Source organism: Oryzias latipes, chromosome 11 (assembly GCF_053564925.1).
Source record: "Oryzias latipes strain Hd-rR chromosome 11, Olatipes_Hd-rR_3.1".
Classification (NCBI taxonomy): domain Eukaryota; kingdom Metazoa; phylum Chordata; class Actinopteri; order Beloniformes; family Adrianichthyidae; genus Oryzias; species Oryzias latipes.
The window spans coordinates 16,979,723-17,006,717 of NC_136247.1; the positions used below are offsets into that span (position 1 = coordinate 16,979,723).

The window sequence follows — 26,995 nt, forward strand, 5'->3', positions numbered from 1 at the left end:
AGTGGAGCAAGCCGTATCAGCCCCCCACCCCCCACCCCCCACCTCCTGGTTGTTGTTCACACTTGTTCAGTGTGGTGGAGTGTATGTTTCTGAATATGCATTAATGGGAAAGAATAATCTATGCTGTTCCTGTGGCATACTGTCACTGTCTCAGCAGCCCGAACATCGTCTTATGTTTACATCTCAAAGCAATCCTTTGCAAAGTTCTATTGAGCCATATAATGACACGGAATGGGATAAGACCTTCTGATGTGTTATTGGCTCCTGTTTCAAACCTTTATGTCAGCGTTTTATCTATAAGATGACAATGTTTACAGTTCCTTTTTAGGCTTGTTGAATAATATCAGGTGCAGATAATAAGAAGTGTTTCATAGAAAACAGTTCACGCACAATATAAATTGTCTGTATGAACTGTATAAAAAAGTTCCCCAAAAGTAACATCTTGAGTTATTTAAAAAAAAAAAGAAAAAAGAAAGGTGTATAGCTTATTTAACCATGTTCTTGGTCAGAATATTCTAGATCATTCATGTTTTTGCATCTTAAAGAATACATTGAGACTTTTTAGTCTCATTCTATTTTATGATTACACCCCATTAAGGATGAGGGTAGGATCAGTTTGGCGTGAAGCCCATGGGAGTCTAGCATGTCAAATCGTGGATGTCAGAGCTAGTTGCTGTAGCTTTTTGCTCTGTGTGTTAGTAATGTGTAATAGTCAGGGTGGGGGCGGAGCTCTTGACTGCTTATCCCCACTCGAGATGAACACCACTTGGGATTAGAAATAAGATTAAGTGAGCCAAAGCCCTTGATAAGTTTACTAAACTATACATTACATTTATCCCTTACCAGTTGGTAATATTGGCTGCGGCTCAGGAGATCGCCGCATGCCAATTGGTAGATCAGTAAACTGAGTCCAGGCTAGTGTGCTCCATTGGTTGGAAGATCTGTGGACTAAGACCCTCGTAAATGAACTGATGTGTGAAAGAAATGAGAAATGATTAAAAAACTGCATTTTTTTTGTGGTTCGAATAGCTTGAAAATGGAATGTTGGAATATAGTGGATGATATTTGTAGTTTTAACACAGGTGCAACAGCCCGTTTAGTTTGTTATGGAATGACATAAACAGAACGAGTATCACCAAAAATTGTAATCTTGAGGAATCTTTAAAACGTCTGATCTAAACATATAATTCAAAATTTATGCTGCACACACAGTAATGTTATCAAAAAAATCAAAACTGTGTGCATACCCAAAGAAAATAAATGCCCTATTTTAATGATAATCTAACCTTTTTTTCAAACATTCAAATTCAGAGGTTTCAAATTAAACCTAAATCTAGTAGTTCTCAACTGATCAACACTAAGACCATTTATTCTACTTGGACAGATTCCAAAAATTCCAAAAATGCACTAATTGTCACCTCCAAATGACAGTATTTGCTAATTAGATATTCGTCTGATGTGTTGGGCTTGTATTTTCTGGGAAAGACAGATTGTGGAAAATAAAATAAAAAAACGTATTTTCAATTGTGTCTACCCATAGTTGTTCCACAATTTCTCTGGTCTGATTGTTGTTTAGATACAACAAGCATAAAACCCAAGATGTGCTTTGATGTTTGTTTTAGAGACAGAATGATTCTTTTTTGAAACTATTCTTAAACTTGTCAGCTATGCAGTCTTGTTCACACTTGTTCAGTGTGGTGGAGTGTATGTTTCTGAATATGCATTAATGGGAAAGAATAATCTATGCTGTTCCTGTGGCATACTGTCACTGTCTCAGCAGCCCGAACATCGTCTTATGTTTACATCTCAAAGCAATCCTTTGCAAAGTTCTATTGAGCCATATAATGACACGGAATGGGATAAGACCTTCTGATGTGTTATTGGCTCCTGTTTCAAACCTTTATGTCAGCGTTTTATCTATAAGATGACAATGTTTACAGTTCCTTTTTAGGCTTGTTCACTGTCAGAAAAAATGTGCAAAATTTGTACCTTTAGAGGTACAATGGCTTGTCACTGGGGCAGTACCCTCAAGGGTACAAATGTTGTACCCTTTCATATTGGTACGTATCTGTACCCTTCCAGTATGTACCTTTCAAAGGCAAATATGTACCTCTGTGGACAAAATTGTACCCTATAGTGCTATGGTACCATAATGTACCTTTAAAAAAGGTACAAATTTGTTCTTTTAAGGGTACTGCCCCAGTGACAAGCCTTTTGTACCCTTTGATGGCAAATTTGTACCAAATACAGCACATTAAAAGACCAGTATACTGTTTATCACATTTATTAAACATTCAAAACAATTACAATTCTGACATTACACAGTATGTACAGTATCACAACAGGATGCATATATTTACAATTATTAGTAATTTTACAATAATGAAAAATCTATATTTTTCCTTCAGTTCACATTGCATTCATTGTAACTATAACCTTAACATTTGATCAATTGTAAACAGCACATAGCACTTCAGTTACCATTTTTAAACCATGAAATAAAACTTGTGACATAAACAAAAGCAGCACTAGACCTCATTTTAAGTACATCTTTCTACTGCATTCTAAAAATAGATAATAAAAAAGTAAACTTATAACCAAGTTTAAATGCATAATTTAAATAATAAAATGCATAAATGTGATAAGATAATATTGATACGAATTCTAAAAAGAAGAACTATAAATCACACTAAAGATTACCAAGGATTACGTTTATGTCAATACCTAGTAGATCCTCTGCCAGCATCTCTTCTCTTGCTTCTTTGCAGACTTTGGCTAATGGAGCTTTTCTTTGAACAAGCTCAAGCACCTTTGGCACAATACTGGTAAACGCCGTCCTTGAAGCGCTGGCTTAAACTGACAGGTGATGGATGCATTCGGTCAACATCATCAAACAACTGAAAATTGAAGAAAATTAGAAAATTAATCATTCACTTTAACTAAAACAAACAAAAGACATAAAACACTCTAATATTCTTTGTTGCCTCTTTCATTGCCATTTCCCTTTAGTGATCCCATTGTATAAATATTATTTGGCTTGAATGACTATATATTTATATATGGGTTTAGAAAATTACAATGTTTTTACAATTGAGTTAAAGCTGTTAATGATCATTTTAGCAGATGTCTCAGCTTATATTAACATTCAAAATTATTTTAAGCTGAGAACTGATTTAAAATGTCACTGACCCGTGAGGTTGTCTTCAAGAAAGGGTAATTCTTTGGTATATCCTCTCTCACCTTGCTGTACTGGATATGCAGGACATTCACATGACCTTCAACGGATGATGCATCCTCACCAATGACAGCAACCGCCTATTGGATCAAATTTAAAAGTCCATATTAATAATAAAAAATACAACTGCAAGCACTGATTACTGGGGTTAAAGCACTTTGAGATGATGTTTAAAGACAGTTTGTGTAGAGTGGTTTGGAGTTGATCTGAAATTAACTTCTGAGTTGTAGGCGGGGCTATTGACACAGTAGTTACCCTCTGCTGATGTCCGATCATCCCTTTGTTTACGCCCTCTCCCGTTAGCTTACAGTCCTTCCAACCTAAAACTAACATTAGTGGTGAAAGCAAAATGGTGACCAATATTGAAGCTTTCTGGCCATAGTTTAGATCAAGCTCAGACAAGTATGATGAAGATGTTAATGGATCTGTTTGTCTGCAAGTGGACGCATCAGAATACAGCAGAGCAGAGGGACTCGGACCCACTTCATTTCATGTGGTGCGTCACAATAGAGACCTTCCTCAAACTGCATTTGTTTTGTCTGTTCCTGATTCATCCCAATTTGAGTGAATACTCAGATGTGCAGTTTTAAACGTGTTCTTTTAAACGTGCCCATCATGAGAAAAATACTGCGACATGTTAAAAATGGGGTACCCACTCCAATGAAAGTTATTTTTTAAAATGTAGCATTTTTATGATGACATATTGTTATAAGTTTAAGAATAAAACTGTGTTTCTGAATATTTACTTTCTCAAATTGGGATGAATCAGGAGCAGATGAAAAGATGTAATTTGAGAAAGCTTGTAGTTGTTACGTACAAGCTACATTTGGCAGGCCATAAGCTCCCTGCTCCGCTTGTCTTCATTCTTCTCGTCTGAGTTGGCATCTGGCTCACATCTATAAGGCTGGATAGCTCCAATATTGCACACCAATTCTGTTGCTTGGGGGTTGTGAGGGACTGTAAGGTAACGGGAGCGTAAACAATGGCATGAGGGGAAGTTAAGGCCGGTTAACTCTGCAAAACAGTCCTGTCAAGAACTTGAAGGTGAATTCCAATTGAACTGCAGAAACCATGTCCCAGAAAACATTTTCCCCCCTCAAAAACTGCATAATCAATGTCTGTCTTTGTATAATAATAATTATATTATTATCATTATTATTAAAAAATGTTTTCAATTATATTGAAAACATTTTTTCAATATAATTGAAAAAATTGAAATGTTTTCAATTATATTGAAATGTTTTGAAATTGAAATGTTTTCAATTATATTGAAAACATTTTTTGGCTGGTGGGAGCGGGGATCGGACCGCCAAACCCTTCGGTCATTGGACGACCCGCTCAACCACCTGAGCCACTGTCGCCCATATAGTCAATATCTTGTTAATTATGCAGAGCTTTGTTTAAGGAAATACAGAAGAATTATATGCTTGTATGATGAGGACAGTATTCCAATGTGTTGTGACTCACTTGGTGCAATCTGCTGTTTCCCTAGAAAACTAACTAGTTTGGATGATCTGCCATACTGCACTGTTTGACAACTAAACTGAATTGGAAAGACAGCCTGACTTTGAATGCTTGAAATGACTTTGTGAAAAGATTATTTACTTACTTTGGCAAGAGAGGTGTCTTCAAGTCTTCGTCTTGTTGTAGGACTGTGTTGTAATATTATGGTGTCATCTGAGTCCACTTCAGTATCTCCACTTGAACTGCTATTACAGCTGTTTGCAGGACAACTCGGCTGATCTGTCAAAGTATTAAAGCTTTCAGTTACTGTAATATTTAAATTAGTATGATAGCAAAAACAAAAAAAGTAAAAACAAAGATTTTTAAATACTGACCGACTTAACAGTTTAGCAGATTTATTATCTTGTCTAAGACAGCAATAGGATAAAAAACTCATACTTATTTGCCCGTGTTTTGTTCCCCACACTATCCTGTCAAATAAATCATTAACCCTCAGACTCCTATTGATGCAAATACATAATCAAAACTCTTCAGCTCAAAAATGTTCTTAATGTACTTGAAAGCAAAAACACAGATTATTTACCTTGGAAATAAATTCAGGCATCAAAGGGGAATTTACCCAAAACCATTCAAAACAGAATACATAAATTACAATTTAAAAGAAAAACTTCACCTTCTGGATTTGTATCTTCGGCCAGACAAATTTCCAACACACCAAGGTTTGGGTTTTCAACAGGAGATCAAAAACCTGCTCATCAACTTCTGTCTTTGAGTCATCAAACACTTTCAAGTCCAAGGTTGGGATGTTGAACTTTTTGGCAGCTGTGAACACAGCAAAATTATGTTTAGAATACAGCACAGAAATTATCTTTAAATTAAAAAGCAATTAAAAAAATCTGTTTGCATCACAGCTGACAGTTTATCCACAAAGTTGACTGATTCCTGTAAAGAAAAATGCTGGAAATTGTGATGTTTCCACTCACCGCATTCCCAAAAGGATATGAAGGTCAGCTGAACTTCAAAAGATTTTTTTTTTGGCGTTCGACATGTTCACGCACAGCTTGCATCTTTCCTGGTGGGAAAAAAAAATATATTACAAAAAAAAAAAAAAAACATTAAAACACCAAAAGGTACCAACAAAGCATTTATTCAGATCTAAGCCCTGTTCCAAATAAATTAATACATTTTAAAATAGTAATGGCAAATATACAGTTCACACTAGCTGCCACAGCAATGTTGCAGAATTTGCAGAACTTTAAAAAAAAAAAATAAAATAAAACACTGACGACAATGCACTGGCTTCTAAGGACCTACAGATTTATTTCTTGGAATTTCATTTAAAAAAATTATTTTTTCCTGGTTAATAGATGAGTTTTTGGTATGGGAAATCGTGACGAGTATCTGGAATCACGGACCTCCATTTAAAAAAAATAATCTGCAGGAGAATGATCAAAATCAACAACAGTGTAAACTTCGCTTGACCAACAATGAGCAATCATGACAACCTAAACAGTCTCTGTCACTGTCTTGCATTCGAGAAATGGTGGCTGCGCGCGCACAGCAGCTACGGCAGGCTGACATATAAATGGGAAGGACTGCCATACTGCGGTGTAAAAAAAAAAAAGTTATTGGACTCCTACACATTACAGATTAAAATGATAAACGCATTGAATTCGACGGACCTGATAAATATCAGTAGGAATTATGGAGCTGGTCGTTTCAAAAGTAGCTGGCTTCCTTACTAAGAAAGACAGAAAGAAAAAAAAAAGGGGGGGGGGGGTAGGCAACAACAACCGGTGCATCAACGCCAGCGTACATCGGTAAAACGGCGACAGAATTATCTAGTGATAAAATGTATATATTTCAATGTATTTAACGGAACGCGGTACAACACCAATAAAAACAACAGCTTCATTTATTTAATGGCTGCATTTAGCTGAACTTCAAACGGCTGAGGCTAACCGTTAGCAAACTAACTCCTGCTCGTAGTTTGCAATCTCCTCACAGGCACATACACGGTGGAATAGCAGCATTCCACTACAAAAAAGTTATTCCTTACAGATAAAATAACCGAACCCGCTTAAAACAAGTTTCCAACTTATTTTTGAGCAATTAGCAGACTTACCTCAGTCACAGCCTCTATTTTCCTCCGGCCGCTGCGGGATAACAAAATGGCGGAAGAAACGAAACTTAAGAAAGTAGAGTGGGCGTGGTCTCGCTGGTTTACTCCAACATATTTCCTCTACGTTTTTACACCTACTTAAATAAAAATTACTGATGGTAACTCCGAAAAAAGTACTCTCTCATTTTTCCTGTGTAGGTACAAAAGCTAAAAGATACTTACATGTACACATAATGTAACGTAGTAACAGAGAAATTTACTTTTTTATGAGAATGTATGATTAGAAAAAAAATAACTTAAATTAACAGCTCAAAGACTAGAAATTTAAATTGAACTTAGGCCAAGTTAAAGTACACCATATAAGGTTAAAAACATCAAATAATTTTGTCTACATTGTGCTTTTGCTCTAAATTAAAGGCAAAACTTAAAACAGCTCTTATATAAGTAAAAAAAAAACAGGCTCACACTAATACATGTTTAAAAGTTATTATCTTGATGCTCTGCACAATCAATAAAATATAATGTGCTTGTGTACTGTTCAGAAATAGTCATAAAAGATGTGTGGTCTCTTAAATATATTTGGTTATTTTGTGCATCTTTTCCAAATAACCAACAACGTATTAAATGATTTTGGGTGACGTTTCATACACTTTGAATTATTACTTTTGTCACACAAGTGATTGTACCTTTGTTTGTGGAATAAAGGGTCCAAATATGGGCCCTCTGATGGTTGGAAACATATTTGTACCTTTTTTATCCTTAAATGGTACATATGAGTACCCTAAGGTGTAATTATGACTCACTTAGGGTACAAATTCACCATTTGTACCCTAAGTGTTCACAAATGTACCCCAACCGTACCCTTTTTTCTGACAGTGTTGAATAATATCAGGTGCAGATAATAAGAAGTGTTTCATAGAAAACAGTTCACGCACAATATAAATTGTCTGTATGAACTGTATAAAAAAGTTCCCCAAAAGTAACATCTTGAGTTATTTAAAAAAAAAAAGAAAAAAGAAAGGTGTATAGCTTATTTAACCATGTTCTTGGTCAGAATATTCTAGATCATTCATGTTTTTGCATCTTAAAGAATACATTGAGACTTTTTAGTCTCATTCTATTTTATGATTACACCCCATTAAGGATGAGGGTAGGATCAGTTTGGCGTGAAGCCCATGGGAGTCTAGCATGTCAAATCGTGGATGTCAGAGCTAGTTGCTGTAGCTTTTTGCTCTGTGTGTTAGTAATGTGTAATAGTCAGGGTGGGGGCGGAGCTCTTGACTGCTTATCCCCACTCGAGATGAACACCACTTGGGATTAGAAATAAGATTAAGTGAGCCAAAGCCCTTGATAAGTTTACTAAACTATACATTACATTTATCCCTTACCAGTTGGTAATATTGGCTGCGGCTCAGGAGATCGCCGCATGCCAATTGGTAGATCAGTAAACTGAGTCCAGGCTAGTGTGCTCCATTGGTTGGAAGATCTGTGGACTAAGACCCTCGTAAATGAACTGATGTGTGAAAGAAATGAGAAATGATTAAAAAACTGCATTTTTTTTGTGGTTCGAATAGCTTGAAAATGGAATGTTGGAATATAGTGGATGATATTTGTAGTTTTAACACAGGTGCAACAGCCCGTTTAGTTTGTTATGGAATGACATAAACAGAACGAGTATCACCAAAAATTGTAATCTTGAGGAATCTTTAAAACGTCTGATCTAAACATATAATTCAAAATTTATGCTGCACACACAGTAATGTTATCAAAAAAATCAAAACTGTGTGCATACCCAAAGAAAATAAATGCCCTATTTTAATGATAATCTAACCTTTTTTTCAAACATTCAAATTCAGAGGTTTCAAATTAAACCTAAATCTAGTAGTTCTCAACTGATCAACACTAAGACCATTTATTCTACTTGGACAGATTCCAAAAATTCCAAAAATGCACTAATTGTCACCTCCAAATGACAGTATTTGCTAATTAGATATTCGTCTGATGTGTTGGGCTTGTATTTTCTGGGAAAGACAGATTGTGGAAAATAAAATAAAAAAACGTATTTTCAATTGTGTCTACCCATAGTTGTTCCACAATTTCTCTGGTCTGATTGTTGTTTAGATACAACAAGCATAAAACCCAAGATGTGCTTTGATGTTTGTTTTAGAGACAGAATGATTCTTTTTTGAAACTATTCTTAAACTTGTCAGCTATGCAGTCTTATAATAACCCCACTCCGATCATCTTTTGATCTATTGCCAAAGTGTTCCCAGTGGGCTTTTGGTTATGAATGTGCCAAAATCCAAAACTTGTGTTATTTTCTAGGACATTGAAAACAGCAGTATTTCATCAGAAATTCACATCTGAGTTGTGAATGGGACTGGTGGTGCAGAGCAACCCCGCCCCCTTCCCGTCACCCTTAACTGAGCTCTCTGTTTACACGCTCTCCTGCTATCTTACAGCCCCTCACACCCTCAACCTAACTTTACCAGTCCAACAAAAAAGACGAGCAATGTTGGAGTAATTCAGCCATTCAGTTTTTAACCAGATTCCAGCTCAGACGAGGAAAACAAAGGTGTACATGGATCTAGTCGTCTACAAGGGAATGCATAGGAATGGGTCGGAGCAGGGAGCTTGTGCCCCGCCCAGTATATTGTCTCCATCACAAATACACCATACCCCTGGTGGAAGGTTGGCGCCAGTGTTCGGCAGAGAAGTGTGTGTTTGTGTGTGTGAATGGGTGAAAGGGTTTGGGACTGTAAAGCGCTTTGGGCCTTCGAGGAAGGTAGAAAAGCTTAACAAGTTGACATCGTTTACCATTTATAATCTTTTTCAAACAGCATTTTTCCATCTGCTCCAGATTAACATTAATTTGAACAAATAAATACTCAAAAATCCAAATTTTTGCTTCATTTTCTTTATTTATGTCTTCCATCATCAAAAAGTGCTACAAAAAAAAAATCGTAAAAGTTCTCCGGTGGGACCTTTGGGTAATGACAGATTTTTTGGATTTTAACAGAGCCCTTGAGGCTCGAATGTATTTTATTTTAGTTTATTTATTCCGTTTTTGAATGTCAATGATCACTGTACCCTTCAAAGTTGAGACGAACTACTGTGAAGTTTACTCCGAAGCAATCATGTCAGTTGTCATGGTCTGGAGTGGTTTGGAATGACTCCAAATTGTGGCAGGTCGCCTTAAGACAACTTGCAAATGGATGGACAGCAACCACTGCCCTCTGAGATAAAGAATGTATTTGGGATCAGATCATCATCCTGCACCAACTTCTGCTTCTATAAAATGCTTACACCTACTGATGATTATATAATGAAGTGTAGATTTAGCAGTCCCCATCCGTTGCAGTACTTAGCCTTTAGTTCCCCAAATCAATGTAGGATTTACCATACGCTGACTTTTCTACAGCAATTTCTGACTTGCTCCAAATTGCAAGTTTCCATACACCTGATTTCTGGGCAAACCCAAATCTTCTTGTGGACCTGATGCATAAACATTAGAAAGCAAAAAAGTGGAACTTATTTTTACTTTCATGTGTAAGATAACGTCAGGGTAAGTGAGTTAATATGACATTCTAAACAGAAGCTTACAGAGGGTCAAAACAAGAAGATGCTAGAGGCAAGGTCAGGAACAAAAGGAGAGACAAAAGAACCCCACTTTGCATTTTCCAGAGGAGAAACCGTGGTTTAAAAAGGAAGATACAATAGAAAGGACTAATTCCAGGTCTAATTTTCCGGATCAGTCACCAGGTTTGCACTTTTTTTTTTTCCTTTTATAGGACTCATACATATGACATCAGTGTGAGAACACCGAAAGTGCAGTTCCTGAAATTCTTCCTATCATCTCAAAGACTCGATTTATTTATAGGAGGCCTCAAAAATGGATGTTTCTTTAAATAATCATTTCTTATTTACCTGCTTGGTAAAAAGTGTCTAAAACATTTAATGGAGTTAAACACAAGCCCGGTTTATTTGAGCCGGCGAGGCGATCGGAAACAGGTTGAGAGGTGGTTGAGGGGACAGGCACATGGGGAAAGGCAGGGAGGGAAGCTCAACTATTTGGGTGGGCAGATGGCAGCAACATATGGGCCTGTTAGGGGCAAAATAAATAAATAAACACTCACACATGAATACTGGGATGAACTGTGAGCGCCACAAACTGTTGGCCAGATCAGCCATCTGACAGAGAGCTACCATCAGAAATGCATGGAGATTTCTGAGAAGTGCACCGCGTACCATAAAAATAAATAAATAAAAATGCCATTAGTATACCAGTACGTTTGCAGATTTGAGCCTGTTCCTCAGGAATAATCTCCAAATAGAAATAGAAGTACAGATCTAGGAATGTGTGATGATAATTAAGGGGAGAAAAGAAAGGAACATGCTGGGAATGTAATCTGTGTTTCCAGCATAGATGCATCTGTGCACACTAAATATAGTATCCATATACAGGTCACAGAGCGGAAAAGTTCTGTTTTTTTTCCGCCACAGCAGAACTTCCTCTCTGCTGATGTCTGCTTTAGCTGCTGTGAGGTGTTTGCCTCCCCTTCCACACATTCTCCACCCCTCCTCTGCCTGCTGCTCAACCTCAAAGCTCGCCGCTCAGTCAGAAAGACAGCCAGGCAGAGAGACGCGATATCTTCCAGCAAACAAAGAGATGCTTTGTACAACATGTTTTCTGTCCATATCAACTCGACGTTCTTGCCAAGCTTCAGACAAGATCTGCTGCCCGCCACAGACAAACAATGGACGGGGAATGAACGACAAATATGTCTACTACATGCTGCTCTGGCCCTTGAGCTGATAGCCTGGCTCTCTGTTAGAACTCTGCAGGGCCTATGATTTCTTTACTTATTATCAAAAAAAGTATGACGTAAATTAAGGCCACCATAAAAATACAACATATATGAGAATTAATTCATAAGATGATGAGAAAGAAGCAGGGTTTGAACGATTTGTTTTAACAACAATTCCATTCATAGTCCGTATAGGTTCATTTGAACAATTATTGTTTTTTCACATTAAAATAATCCAAAGGGAACATTATAAGAACATTCTAGCACATGGTATGGTCACGTCTTTGCTAAACTCTTGACTATAACGTGTGTCACACATGTGGTGACAGCATAAACTGATCATCATCATTCCAGTCCAATGTGTGAAAACACTTCAATCCAAATGGTATTTTCCAATATCAATATAATGATTTATTTAAATTTATAAATGATTTTTTATTAATAATATAGGTCAATTTGATTAACAACCTGGCTCAAACAGATCAATTTCGTTAGGAATCTAAAATGATCCATCAATTCATCGATTAATTGTTGCACCAGGAGAGAAAGAAGAAGTAGAAGTAGACTTCGAGAAATAAGTCAAAATTTTATGACATTAAAGTTGTACAGTTACGAAAAAAAGTCAACATTTTACAAAAGTAAAATAGTGACTTTAGGATTCAGAGAATCGTAATTTTACAAAGAAATGCTTTTCATAAAGAAAACAATGTTGTAATTTCATGAAAAAAAAGAAAAAGTACAAAAAAGTAAAGCAAATTTAGCCAAATTCTTGAGGAGTGTGATGTCCATCCGATTTCTCTGAATTTTCCTAAACATAATAAACAGCTAATGTTTGATTTGTAGAAACATTTTAAAACCTTGAAGTGACATTTTAGTTTAGAATTTTTTAATACTAATTTTACAACTGTATTTTTGTAAAAATTTGACTTCATATGTTTACGAATTTAATCGCAATCATGGGGGCCCAAATTACTCCTTCATACAAAAGTCCCTAAACGGCACATCAAAACAAACCGAACGCCTAGCTCAACCAAGTTATCCAAAGATGTTAAACTGTTAAACCAGGTTCTGGTCAGGTTATTGCGCATTGTTTCCTAGTTTGCATGTTTATGTTTGGATGTTTTCCAAATTCCTCCCAGATGTAATATGTTAGAACGATAGACATCACTGCCATGTTGCCACTTCATATTCAGTCTGGCTGTGCGCCTTCGCCGTGTCTGCGGATTTAATTTGATTGCAGCTGCAATCTGCGGCAAGTTAATTGACTTTTCCCAGCATTGTTCCTCTTACCTTGACGGAGAGGGACTGTTTTCTGATAAGTTACAATAGCATGTCCTCTCCCTGCAAATCCTCACCTCCATTGTTTGCCCTGGACACCAGAGAGGGCTTCTTTAGAGCTGCATTTGGTCATGTGATCTCGTAGGGAAAGCTGAGGTGACCAGAATTTTTCTTCATCCATCTTGTTGTCATAGTAAAGAGCCCTGCTGTAATGGCCCCCTGTCAAATCCCTCTCTTACACCCTGTCAAAGGGACATATGTCAAATCTGTCCCCCAGAATTATGATCATGAACAACTTACTGACATTGGCAAGAAAAATAATGCCACTATGATTTCATTTTCAATTAAAACAACCATGACACGGGTAGCAAAACAATTGCTCCCCAATCCAGCACTGTCCAACTTGCAGTGGAGCATTTCAATTAGAACTGTGCAACAAATCTAAACCGATTTTCAATTACAAGTTTGGCTCATAATATTTGTAAAAAATAGTATACAGAATTTCCTGTTCTTTTGTAACCCTTTCTCTAAGAGCTCTAGTTTGTTCTGAAATGCAATTATGGGTCTTGATTAAAAAAGTCTGTATGTCGTTCGTCAAAAAAACGAAAGGCCAGGAGACAATGATCTATTCTAAACTAGCTCTGTGACACATTGACTGGTTGTCTGGTGGTTTTAAGGAGGGTGAGCAGTTCTATAGAATAGTCTTGTAGTTGAATCATGGCATTCTGGACCTAAAATCTTCGGAAGCTAAGGAAACACCAGGCAGGGGACGGACCGGACCAGCAGGGAGGGGGATTCTTCTTTTGCTACTGCTACAGTTAGAAGAGGATTAGTGTGAAATGCCAAAGAGGTGTAAATCTTGGCTTTTTCTTTCATATCTCAGTTCCGATGTACGAAAGACTTGGTGTCAAATAATTGCAGCCGGACACAAACTGCAATTATAAATTTCTCCTCCATTATCAACGTTCAAACAGTTGGCACTTCTGTAAATTAAAGGTCACAACATCTATACATCACTACTAAATCCAAGTCCCTGATTGGTCAAAGTTTGACCTGGTTTAACTTTCAACACACGTACAATGGTCGCGCGTTTTGTACGCAGCCTTAAAAGAGTCATAGAAACTTGCGTGGCCATGTTTGAATGCGACTGCCTTGAACGTGGAAGCCCAAAACGCGCATATACATGTGTTTACATAAGCTTTTTATCGGACGTGACCACTTGAAAGTGCATTGTCGAGGGCAGAGTGAAGGTAGTTTTAGACTTTTAAACCCAGATGCTATGATGCAATTTGAACATCACCTGGACAAAGGAGAAGCTTCATTGTCATACAACCTATTGTATGATGATGAATTAAAACCTTCATCCTCATAAAAAAAAAAGAATAGGTTTATCACTCTACCTTTCCGTTGAGCTACATATCTTGACATAGAGATTGTTGTTGCCCAAATCTGTGTTTGGTATGTATGTCTCTGAGCATGACTTTGCAACACTCTCTTTAAAGACATCAAAGCTTAAGTTTAACAGCAATATTAACACAAAAGACATAGTAGATAAGTAAAGAAATCTTAGATGATTCTGTATTTTTGGGTGTCAGCTTCTTAGAACTCATTTATGGCCTTTCACAGTTATGGAGACTGTCAAATATGTGCAACGTGAGTCACTCCTTAGCTGATAGCAGATACATTTGGGTTTAATCTCTTCTACTTTGGCACTTACAACTCAGTTTCCGCCTTGCCAAGTAGTATGTGGGCCAGACATGACCCAAAGGTCATTATCTAGGTCTAACAGTGTTAGCATGTGTTGCGTGGACAAGGAGTGGTCTGGCCAATATTTTGGCATGATCTACTGTGAGAGTTTTGAAGACAAGGTGGGCTAAAGCCCCCTATAGACAACCACGGTTCAGATTTGGTCTTTTTTTTTTTAGAGAAAGTTGGCACTGAGTCAGCACTGCAAGCTGCCTACTTACCGTTTAGTAACATATTTGGCTGTATGAGAAATCATGTGTAAGATCCATATTTCTCGATCTCAATCTAAACAAATTGTTTGACAAATGTGTAGTATGATGCATTACATCACATAAAAGCCTAGTGCAGTCGACCTCTGATTGGGAGAGCGCAGTTTCAGTTCCCGCCCTACCAGCCCATGTGTCGAAGTTATGGGGCAAGACACTGAACTCCACATTGCCCCTAGTGGTTATAGATTCCCAACATCCATCTCTGAAGATCTGAATGGGATTAGCACTAAATAGGTAACCCCATTCACAATTAGAGCCTTGGAATTTCTGTCTCTGACCTTGTTGTTACTTGTATTTCGATGTAAGGCTAAACTTTTGCGATTACTAGCCTATAATATTAAAATGAACGTTTTAAGTGTTGTGCAAATGTAAAATAAGATTGTATTTGGTTAAAGTTCTAAAAAAATAACCCAGATAGTTCATGAAGACTGAGCCTACATGCCTGATCTGTCTCCACACCGTACCGCTGCCGGAAGCACTGCAGCCTCTTCCATGCTACTAAAAAGTTCATCATTATTATCGACAAACTGGAAAATCCTAATGTAGGTTAATGGAGATAAAAGCACAATCGATCCTGGTTGTTTCTTTTGTGTGTTTTTTTTTTGTCTGTTGGCTGGTTTACTATTCAAACAAGACCAATTCAGTTGTAGCTCACTTAGACACTAACACTTAAGAATACTGAGGAACTGCTTTGCTCAAATTAAAGTAAATGTTCAAAGTAGACAACAAAGCAGGAAATTAAACTGACAATTTTGTGAGAAGGAAAGATAAAAAAAAATAGAAAGAATAAAGCTGCTCGGAGTTCTGACTGACAACTTTCAGCAGCACAGAGAAAACTGTGTTTTTCTTTGCAGTGAATTATTTAATTAACGATAACACCAAGGACTTCATTTGAGTGTTCTAGATTCTTTAATAAAATGAGTCAGACTAGTGAACCTTGACAAACCCTCTGACAGACATGCATTTCTGCACACCAGCATGCACATGACATTCATTCATTCAGTCCAACTTACGGGTTGCCATAGTCCCAGACAATGCACTCAGCATCTGATGTTCCCTGCAAGATAGAGAAGAGGGAAGGGGGTGGGTGGGGGTGGGGGTGGGGGTGGGGGGAAGATAAGCAGTTATTGCCAGTCGAGAGGATAAGTGAGAGAGGAGCGCACTGCCAGAGGAGGAAGAGTGATGCTGCATGGGCGATGGAGAGAAGTAAGCAGACAATGAAAGAGAGGGATTGCGAAGGACGGCGGGAGCCAGAGATGGAGAAAGAGTCATTGTCGTGAGGCAGAGTAGCAAATAGCGGCCACGGCGGCAGGAGGAGAGGAGGTGTGCGAGATGTGGATTGAGAGCACTGGAAGGCACAAAAGAGGAGTTTTCACAGACATGAACACACACAATAAACACTCTCTTTAGGGAGAGCTTTCACATTTTTGGAGATCTGCTTTTAAAGCAAATGGAAACAATTAGGAGAATTAAAGTACAATATGTGCGGAAAAAATGGGTTTCTTCAGGGTATGTGCAGCAGATCTTCGGTCCCCCAATGAAAAAAAGAAAAAAGAAAAATTAGATAATTCTTCATCCACTGGTTCTTTGCAGTGAAAAGTCGATTTCTGGGGGTCAAGTGGCAGCTGAACTGTGTAGTAATCAAAGCACAGAGAGGCATGGTAGCAAAAGAAGACACACTATGTGTCTATAGACACATAGTGTAATTTACACGTATACGGGTAAATCAGAGGATCAATATCTTTAAGCCACTCGTCACCATTTGTTTATCTGTGATTTTTAACCAGGCGTGAACGAAGTTAGGCCTGTAGACCAAATGCGCCCAGTGTTCCCGTATCCACCGGCTTGCAGGCTCTTAAAATCAATAATATCCAGCATTTTTGAAAAACTGTGTGTATAATTTCTTGATTTTGATTGGCTAAATGACGTTGTAAACCTATGGCGACACTGTTGTGACACTTTTTAGCTCATTTCTAAACTGTCAACTGTAAATAAAAAAAGGAAAGGTTGACAGTGAGGGCCATTGCTTCCAGGACAAGTGGAAATTTGCAGACCGAGGCTGTTTTTTAGAAAGTTCAAAATCAAGAGGGACTACAAAACAGGACCTGCTATTGACAATGTGAACTGAGAATTAAGGGTGCTAAAAGTTAACAGTAATTTAGGTAAAAGCATATTTAGATGTATTTGTTTTCTATTTAAAGGAAAGTTTGCAATTGCAATCAAATCTTCAGGAAATAGTTTATTTGCTTTTTCACCTCACCAAATCTGTCTCTATTAGTAAAAACCTTTGAACATCCCTGTTTCAAACCAACATTTACCTTGATGGTTATAAACATGATTTTTTTTAAATTATTTTGGACATCATTATAACTGAAGGATGTTGTTTTGGAATTGACAGTGGAAAAACAAAGTCTTAAGAATGATTGTGCAGGTGGCTGAGTGCCCACAACTGAGATGTCATTCATTTAGAGAGCTGACAGGGAGGAAAATAGATCTCTTTCTGTTTTACTTTGTTGATTATGCCTGAGCCTTGCTTTGAGCACTTTGCCTTTGAGCTCCCCCTTATGGCAATGGTGGAATAGAGCAGGACTACAGCAGCCATGGTCTGTGTGTGAGCTATAATAAGGATCATGTCCACTGTGAGAAAACTGCAGCCCGAGGAAACTTCTGGAATGAAACTGCTTCACTTTGCTTTAAGAGAGCAGTGGGGAGTGATGGAGGTGACGCGCACTCCAGCCAGTCTAAAGGCAAGGTCATTCATGTCTGAACATTTTTAAAAGCGCTCTCTCAAGAATCAGAACATCCATTACTGGACTTGGGGCGACGGGATGATGCAATGCTCACATACACAGGATCAGAGGCATGGGTGACGCAGACTGATGGATGGCAGGGCTTTGTTCTTCCTCGCACACAGAGAGCTGTCAAGCGTCAGATGTTCCTGTGAGTGCAATTCGGCTGTGAGTTCTGCTAGCATTCAGCTTTCAATCACAAAACACCTTGTTTGCTTCAGCTGGCGTGAAAAGGGTGCACGCCCACAATGCTGTCCTCTTTAACACTTACACCCTGCTTGTAACATCATCAACTCAGCAGAAGCTTCTTGAAAAAAAGGAAAGTTTTTTTTTTTTTTTTTTATATTCTTATTTTATATTTTATTATTTTATTTTATATTCTTAAAAGCCCTTTCATATCAACTCCAGAATCTCTATTATCACAGATTTAGGGGGGGGAAGGAAAAGAAAAATATGCTGATCAACTTATGAAAGCAGTTCTTTAAATGACAACATGACAAAGATAAAAGGTCAGAAATGAAATGCAGTGAACCCCGAGAAATCCACATTGCAGCTGCTTTTGTGCCTAACTTCAACTGGAACAATCAAACTCGGTTTTAGAAATAACAAATATTATGTGCCATAATATTAGTACCATAGACTATAGGCCGCTCCAGAGTATAAGTCACGGCAGCCAAATACTTCCTCCAAGCCCGATGTAAGACTGAGAGGGACTTCTTCTTCTGCATTGTCGTCGGAAGCAAATACTAATACACATATCTACAGCACCCTCTGGTTATTGCTATTTATATATAAAAAAATAAATGAATAAATAAAACACCAAGGCTGTGTCCAAATTCCTTCACTACTTACTATTTAGTGCACTATATAGTGCGTTCAAACATTTTGTAGTGATGTCCCAATCTACAATTTCAAAATCGAGTGCCCTGGAAATTTCCCAGAGGTCTCAGCCAAAAACCAGTGTGCATTGATGCTCACTAGATCGGCAAATATAGACCAAAATGCATTGCGTCTGAAGGATTTTTGCATGACACCACACCTTAAAAGTTGGACGTGGAAGTTAGCATACGGATGTTTGCATCTTCTTTGGCGTTAAAGGGAAAATCATTTTAATGTGAATTTTTTTTAAAGATAAGAAACACAAACTTCAGCCCCATTCGGACCGGTCTGTGAAGATATTCTCTGACATTAAACTGGTCCGGGGCCTGAAAAAAGGTTGGAAACCACTGCTTTAGAGGGCAAGTTTCAGACCGGCAGAGAGGTCTTACGGTAATGGCTAAAAGAACATTACATTTTAATTTGCCACATCGGCACCAATGACCTCTCCCACAGTGCTGTGCTGTTGCAACATGAAATAAAAAGGACTCAAAGCTGAATCTTTTTTTTTTTTATATATATATAAGTTTAATCATATAGCACATAGTAATGGTGTAATTGGGCAGCTTTTACACGTAATTTCTATTGATGAATGACAAAATGGAAAAAACAGATAATTAAGATCATCATAAGGGAAGAAAAAAGAAAAATACTGTAAAACCTCATTGCTGTGTTGGTCAATGGGCATCATCTCAAACCCCTGAAAAAAGGGTCTAGTCGGTTTTAATTGGCCCTGGGTTTAAAACTGAATTAACAATTTTAATCTGTTTTTCCACAAATTCAGTTGGGTAATTTTTCTAGCTTTCTTCAAAAAAGTCAAACAACATTCATCAAATAAGCAGATTGGTGTTTGTGATCGTGACTTGACTGTAAAAGGAATGGTGGGAGCATAAGAAGGATCTCTATGGCAAAACAAGCCTAAAGTGAGTCATGGATACTGAAAGTGAAGAAATCTCTCTTTTTCTGCCATAAAAACACATACATTAGCATGAAGGATGCATGGATACCATGAGGAGTTTACAGTAGGGATCCAATTTAGATATCCTCGTCCAAGCAAGTGTTAAAAAGATGAATAAAACAGACTATTTTATGTAGATAGAAAATCCATCATTAGAATTTCTTTTTCTGGATAAAAGAGTTGAAGGAAACTAAAACATTTATGGGATTTGTTAAAAATGCGACCCTCAGTTTTAGATTTCCACACTCAGGGCTGTTGGTTCACGTGCATCTATAAATGCGTCCGAGTTTAACATGCAGAGCCATCGGATTTTCTTTGATCACCTTTTTCTTAAGAATTACTAATGAAAGCTATGTCTAACTGAGGTCATAAAGGGTGCCTCTCATTACACTAGCACTTAGTCATTTCCAAGGATGATACCCCACAAGTCGTTAATAATAACACACTCCACTGTAATATAAACGAAATAGGCACCAGGAGACACTGCAGTACAACTAAGTCGGAAAGGTTGCATTTATTCAGGCATTTCAGTGAGCTCTTAAGCGCTTTACAGCATGCAGCACTTTCGGTTTCCTCTGAACTGAGGCAACACGGGTCGGCTGGGAAAAGAATCTTTTAAAGCCCTGAGCCCCGCTAAACAAATTTATTTTTGTGGCCAAGCTTTGCTTCATCTATAAGTCCAAATAAAATTATACATACATAAGAAATGCAAGCTTGTATTTAAAAAAAAAAAGTGCTGTATAAGGAATAATTTATTTTGTGTTTGGACTTTGATATAAACAAATACAGTGAAATCTGGTGGATTTCTTTGAATAAGTCCCCATAAAAATCGGGAGAGCTTTAAGGGATTAGGAGACCAGTTCCCCTCTAGTTGCCAGGGTTTGTACTGAATCAAATACTGTTTTTATTTTTGTAGTATCTTATGGTAAAACATAGTCTCTTAACTTACATTTATCAGTGGCGAAAGCTCCAACTCCACCATGGGCTCGCTGAGCTGTGGTTCTGGTCGCACTGTCACTGTCAGGATCTTTGAGTTGATCACCGCAGGAGGACTGCAAAAAATACAAGCGCATGGACATATGCTTTAAGTTATATATAGTTGGACATCAGTCAGTTGTTCACAGATGCACAAAAAGAAGAAAACAGACCCTGATTCAACAGTTACTAAGAAACCCACCCATCCTGTAGAGCTGCTGGAGCCCACCCAGCTACTGTTGGACTAAGATGGGGCACATCCTGGATAGGTCGTCAGTCCATTGCAGCCCCAGACAGACATGGGTAACCACAATCACATTGACAACTAATGCTATGGACACACTGGGCATGCGTCACACATTTAAGAACACGCTAAATGTGGGTTCTTGAAAGCGCTTCTATATTATGGTGTTCATACTAGACCCGATGCTAGAGCATGGTCACTACCTACAGTTAAAGAGACTTGGTGTGAAATGTCAAACTGGTGCAAAACCCGTAAATCTTGCTCCAGGCTTTTTCTTTCACATCTCTTTTCTGATGTCTAAAAGACTTGGTGTCATGTCATTCCGTCAAGCCACAAAGCACAGTTATTCATTACTCCCTCATGATTCATTTTCAAATGATTGCCACTTCCATGAAATAAAAAGGACGCCACTTATGTGTCACTACCAAATCGGAGTCCCTAATTGGTCAAAGTTCAACCGGTTTAACTTTTAACGCATGGTCATTGAATGGAAGCCTGTAAGTGAACTTAAGAACTTACATAGCTACGCGTTCCACATATGCACGTTTACACAAACTTTTTGTTAGACTTGGTCGCGTCAACATGTGCTTCTGAGGCCGGTGTGAAAACAGTAAAAAAACCACACATGCACAGAGAGAACATGCTAACCCCACAGAGAGAGGACCCAAGTGTGATTTGAACCATGCACGGGTGCTAACCACTACACCATCGCACAGCACCTGAAAGAAACCCTAAATTTCAATTTGCAAACTTACTTTTAAATAACTTCAGAAAGCACATCCGGATTTGTGTCTTTGGGCGTAATGCCTTGCACCATGTTGACTCTGTTACAATGAATGTCGAAAATTCACTAAATAAGAATATGACTTTCAAATTATTGTGTGTCCTGAAAGACCTAATTTCAGATTTTTACTTTGAAAGAAATTCTAATTTCCTATAAAGCCAAAAATTTTCCTTGAACAGTCAAAAGGTTGAACAGCTGTTTAGGCTTTCAAGAGGTGAAACATGCAAGTCTGTCCGCTGTGCTGCTTAGAATCTTTCACTTTTGGCATAACTCCAAATACAAAAAGAAGAGTTTTTAGGCTTCCAGGGACATTTTATTACTCCATTTTATTACAATGTTCCCTCGTTTAATGCAGGGGGGTTGCATTCTAAAAATGAGGTGAAAGGTGAAATCTGCAAGGTAGGGTTACAGAGGTTTTAAGGCAATTAAAACTCCTCACCACATACTTTATTCTCCGACAGAACAGAACAGACAGACAGAACATTTTTACCATTTTCACTTGTGTCAAACTTTCGTAGAAAATCAGTTCAATATAGGAAATAATAAAGACCTGCCTGCAATCAAAGATTTATGTAGATCTGGCAAACTGAACGCATACAGGAGTTAAAGCACGGAGGACACTGATTGACAAGCTCAACACCCAATCAGGATGCAACTAGCAGAAACACAGCTTTTTAATGGGAGATGGTCGTTAATATGTATATTAAAATATGTAGGTTATTGTTGTAGTGCACGGAGCCAACAACTATGATTTATATTTTATTACATGCTTATAGACAACATCTTTGAATTGGAAATGGCAGTATATTGTTTTTTTTTATGGCTGTACAAGCTGTGCATATTTATGTTTTACAAGACTGCTGGGTGAGTTTGAAAATGATACACAAAAGATTAAAACTACCTAATGAGAGCTCAACACAGTTCCTCACTTACAACCCAGTGCTGCACCTATTAACATTCAGCAGAGCTAGAGAGTGGAACAGGATTTTAACAGATTCAGCTCATCCACAATCAAGAGCACTGACCTGAAAAAAAGGCCCGGGGCCTGCACAAACACAATATCACAGAGGACTTCCAACAACCCCCCCATACTTCCTCTAACTTCTATTTTTGTGAGTTCTGGGCAGGTTTCATAACCCATTAGGCTTGCTGTTATTCCCAGCCTTTCATAACCTCTCAAAAAGCACACAACCAATGCAGAAGTTACAAAAAACATCTAGTAAAAAAAAAAAAAAAGTACATTTTTATCACCTGAGGTAGAAAAAAACCCAGACAGAAATCATAAAAAAGAAAGAAAAGACTTGGAAAAGTGGAGGCTGGTATTGTTTAGAATCCAAAAAAGGCAGAAAATGTGCATAAAAGGGACATGGGGGAAAAAAATAAATTCACAAGAAGAGTTCATGGGAATATATAGAAAGTTGAAAGGATAAAAAAATGATGAAGAACCTACATTGGTGCGGGTAAGATGAGGCCCAGAGTCCTGTACAGGATGGCTCCAATGACATAGTACATGGTGGTTTCGGATTCTGGTTCTGTAAGAAAAGACGAGTTTACAGAGGTCAGCAAAGGAGGTGCAGTTTTTTTTTAATATATATATACTAAAAGCATTGCAAGAAATTGGTCGACATAGTGCCCAGGCAGCGTCCTCTTCCCGTAAAAAAAAAGATACATTTATAGAAAATGTACTTTTCATATTTAAAAGGAGGAAACTTAAAACTCTGCTGGGATGACTATTTGTAAACACTGTCTATAATAAGTATATTGAAAAGTAATTGATGCTTTTATGCAAAACAGGAAAATAAAGCAGGAGATGCAGATCAGAATGAAATGAATGAAGCAAAATTCTGAAGGCTCGGTTGTGATGAGCTGCTGTCATCTGTGAAACAGTGAAACAATTATGTGCACATTTTGTCTCTGACTTTTGGTTTATTTACATGTGCTATTAAGCTTGTTGACAAATGCTCTGTTGACTACATCACAGTAACAAGTCCGACGCTCAGCGCCTGACAGCTGCGTTTTACACATTCAGTCTAATTATGCTTCCAAGTCCCAAAAAAATAAAATAAAAAAAATAAGCCAGGGCATGATGTGGCTTCACACTTTATGTGGGTGGAGATGTCAGCTGTGTCACTTTGAGACACTAGTAGAACACCTGCTGTTAACACAACATTTATAAAGCTAACTTCAGTGAATGTGATGCTTCAAACTTGTGTTAAATGAAGTAAAACAAGGATTTTGAGCACCTTTAGCCTGTGTCTTTGTTCTTAACTTAGCCACATGGCTTCCTTTTCTCCTCAACAGGCTTTGTTGTTGTTTGCACCATTTTTTTTCTGCTTCACAGTTTTAGCGGAAATTCTTCACTCCGATTTATCTGCCATCGCTGTATATTCTTCGCTGAGAAGAAAAGAAACAGCTTGTCGTCCTGTAAATGTCACTTTGTCTCACTGAAGGTGGTTGAAATAAGCAGCAAAAAAGGGTAGGTAGGTTGCTGTTTTGCTTTTCAACCCAAAAGAAACAAAAAAACTAGGCATGAAAAATCACTTTAAAGTCCCACTACAATGAAAATCTATGTTTTTGGTGTTATTAATATGTTCTAATGATAGAGGACATATATAAAAATAATGAACAATGACGCTACATTTCTGAATATGTCTTTATTGAAATCGTTGTGATTTAGAAGCTAATGAAAAAAATGCAGCCTATTTGTGACATAGAAATACACTGGGTGGGGCATGAGCTCTGTACTGTTTTTGTTTTTTATATTTTGGCTAAAAACTGCATAATTATGATTAAAAGACCACTGGGAACGTTTTGAAAATAGTTAAAGTGAAGCAGTGTTTTCAAGTAGTGTGCCGATGATCAGGAAATTACTAATTTCCTAATCCAAAAACATTTATCATCACCAGAATATCTGCTCTGTGTTCATCAACAATGGTCCAGGTTCCAAAACTCTGTAGGTTGCTGGAGCTCATCTTCTAATCTGTTAGATCCCTGTCGGGGTCACGGGGCTGCTGGAGCCTATCCCGGCCACGTGTGGGCAAAGGCTGGGGACATCCTGGACAGGTTGCCGGTCTGTCACAGGGCCACAATCACACGCCCATGCACACTCACACTCACACCTAGGGACAATTTAGAGTGACAAATTTACTCATGAAGCTTGTGTTTGGACAGTGGGAGGAAGCCGGAGTCCCCGGAGAGAACCCACGCATACACGGGGAGAACATGCAAACTGTTATAAATGCACCTCAACGTCTCTCAACGTCTTCCGTGTCTTTAATAAGAAGGGCGAGAAAAACTTTTGACGGTAGCTCCTCCCACACGGGTTAAAACAAATTTGATGTGCAAATCACATTTGATGTAAAGAGAGTGGAGGGGGCATTTGCGGTACACGTCTGTGCAGAAACGGAGCTGGGGATCCGTGCACCCCTAGTAGCTCTCCGCGAGATCCGGTGTCAGAGCGTTTAAAAAGTGAATAAAATAATGAAGCCCAGAGACGTTCACTACAATTTCCATGATGCATATGGTTAATTCGACGGCCTCTCTTACTGCGCTGCTGGTCACTGTCATGAAGCACAAAAAAAGGCGAACAGTTTGTAAAACTTCTTGATGAAAACAAGAAAACTGTTTAGTTCTCCCTCAAGGTTTTTGTTGCAATTCCAGTGTTCGGTCCATATCATCTTTCCGAAAGAAAAAAAACAGCTGCTTTCTAATAATGTCCAGATTAAAGGACAAAGTCAATTTCAGACTTTAGTTAAGTTTTAATAGAAGTAATACAAGTAAAAAAAATAAAAGAAAAAGAATAGGTATAAGTGGCCAACAGACACATTTAACAAAAATGAAACAATTTGATCAGAAAAAATGAATACATTTTTTTTGTTACAATTAAATTTAAATATAATCTTGGTCTATGATATAATAATTAAAAAAAGTGCTCTTGTAAAAACATAAAAAATATTTAAAATTAATTTACAGTTTGGGAAGTATGTCATTTCATTTGGTTTATGTGAAGTTTACATTAAATTGCATTTTAATAAACTGGAGGGGAAACCAGGACTTTGTCAAGGAAAAACTGTACCTTGTTTCAAGAACAGTTGAAAAACACTGGATTAAAGATGATTGGAGTAGGACTTTAAATGTAATTATTTACTGGTGTGAAAGGAAAAACAAATAAGGGTATGAGAAAAATCATCAACAGGATGAAAAAAAGACAATGACAGGGTTTTCAGGAGGCAAAATGTTCAATACATTTCAACACCCTGTGAATTTGATGGAGTCTAATTGGACAGAGTCTGTGAAAGCATGCAAATGAGGGAGTCAGTGTATTATGGGTAAATGGTAAATCAGCGTGTGAGCGGATGGCACCCCTGCACTTGGGGATGATTAATACAACAAAAGCACTCAGTCACAAAACTCCAATTTCCTACTGACAGACTTTTCGTCACTTTCCCCTCACTGAGCATCCGAATGATTGGTGGTCAGCTGCAATCAGGCAAAATGGCAAACCACCAGTCACCAGCTGCAAACTTTAATATGCCATTTATCAGGAAAAGATATGCTCAGAGTTGATGTTCCGCCAGAATTTACTGTTTTAATTATTAATGAACGCTACATCCACACAGCTTTTCTACAAGTAATTCTTTTTTTATACCCTTCTTGAATTCCAATGGGTTTTTAGAATGCATCAATGCACAGCAAAGAAAATAGTTTTACTAATCAGAGAAAGAAAAAGAAAGTAGTTTTTTTCTCATTTCCAATAGCAACTGTGAACTAACCCTTAGATTTACATATTAAGATTCTCAGCGTTAATTCTACAATAAGAATATTCTGAACATCTACCCTAGAAGCCAAATATACAGAGATAAAACTACAAACTGTTGGAAGATGATGGGAAAATGTGCATAGGTGATTTTCTTTACCCTGTTTCAGTTGTGATCAGGGATGAGTCATTGCTTTTCTAGTTTCCAAAAATAGAGGTAAATATTCCATAGTTGGTATCCTCTAATGACTAATGTCAGGCTAATCATATTATGATGCTTGGGTGTCACCTCTTCAACACAGCAACATCAACAAAACTCTCTTTCCTGAAGTGTGTTGAACGTCTGAACATCCAATCACCAAAGAGCGTTTTTGCAATAGAGGCATACTAAATAAAACAGAAAAAGAAAACAATATCTCTTTTGTTTACTGTAATTCTAATGTTGGTTTTATTTTTATTTATTTTTGCTATAAAATGCTACCTAAATAACAAAAATGCTCTTTATGAATGAGACCGAAGGAATCAATAAAGATTGGTATTTTACATTTTTAGTAATCATCAATACATAAAACAAAACAAATCATCAATTTATAAAAAAAAAACAAAGATCATCACAATATTGTTGATTTTGATCTCCCATGATGCATTGGCTTAAAGTGACATCTTCTTGATGAAATCAGAAGTCGGGGTT

General features: G+C 37.6%; 1 protein-coding gene and 2 long non-coding RNA genes across 22 annotated transcripts in view; all 3 read right to left on the reverse strand.

Annotated features, from left to right (window-relative positions):
- adgrb2 (adhesion G protein-coupled receptor B2) overlaps positions 1–26,995 on the reverse strand; it is a 317,335-nt gene that overhangs the window by 92,092 nt on the left and 198,248 nt on the right. For all 19 annotated transcript variants that reach the window (XM_078954906.1, XM_078954905.1, XM_078954908.1 and 16 more), the window contains 3 exons: positions 22,999–23,080; positions 20,495–20,597; positions 15,936–15,979 (listed from right to left, as the gene is read on the reverse strand). In XM_078954906.1, the coding sequence (XP_078811032.1) occupies positions 15,936–15,979; positions 20,495–20,597; positions 22,999–23,080 (229 nt within the window). The remainder of the gene's footprint in view (positions 1–15,935; positions 15,980–20,494; positions 20,598–22,998; positions 23,081–26,995) is intronic.
- LOC144995299 (uncharacterized) lies at positions 2,758–4,984 on the reverse strand. 2 transcript variants are annotated; one of them, XR_013658881.1, is made up of 3 exons: positions 4,845–4,984; positions 3,190–3,315; positions 2,758–2,897 (listed from the first exon to the last, which is right to left on the reverse strand). It is a non-coding gene; the product is annotated as an uncharacterized LOC144995299 (long non-coding RNA). The 2 variants fall into 2 exon arrangements; XR_013658882.1 differs by having other exon boundaries at positions 2,760–2,897; positions 3,241–3,315.
- LOC144995298 (uncharacterized) lies at positions 5,374–6,953 on the reverse strand. Its single transcript, XR_013658880.1, has 3 exons — positions 6,825–6,953; positions 5,683–5,771; positions 5,374–5,521 (listed from the first exon to the last, which is right to left on the reverse strand). It is a non-coding gene; the product is annotated as an uncharacterized LOC144995298 (long non-coding RNA).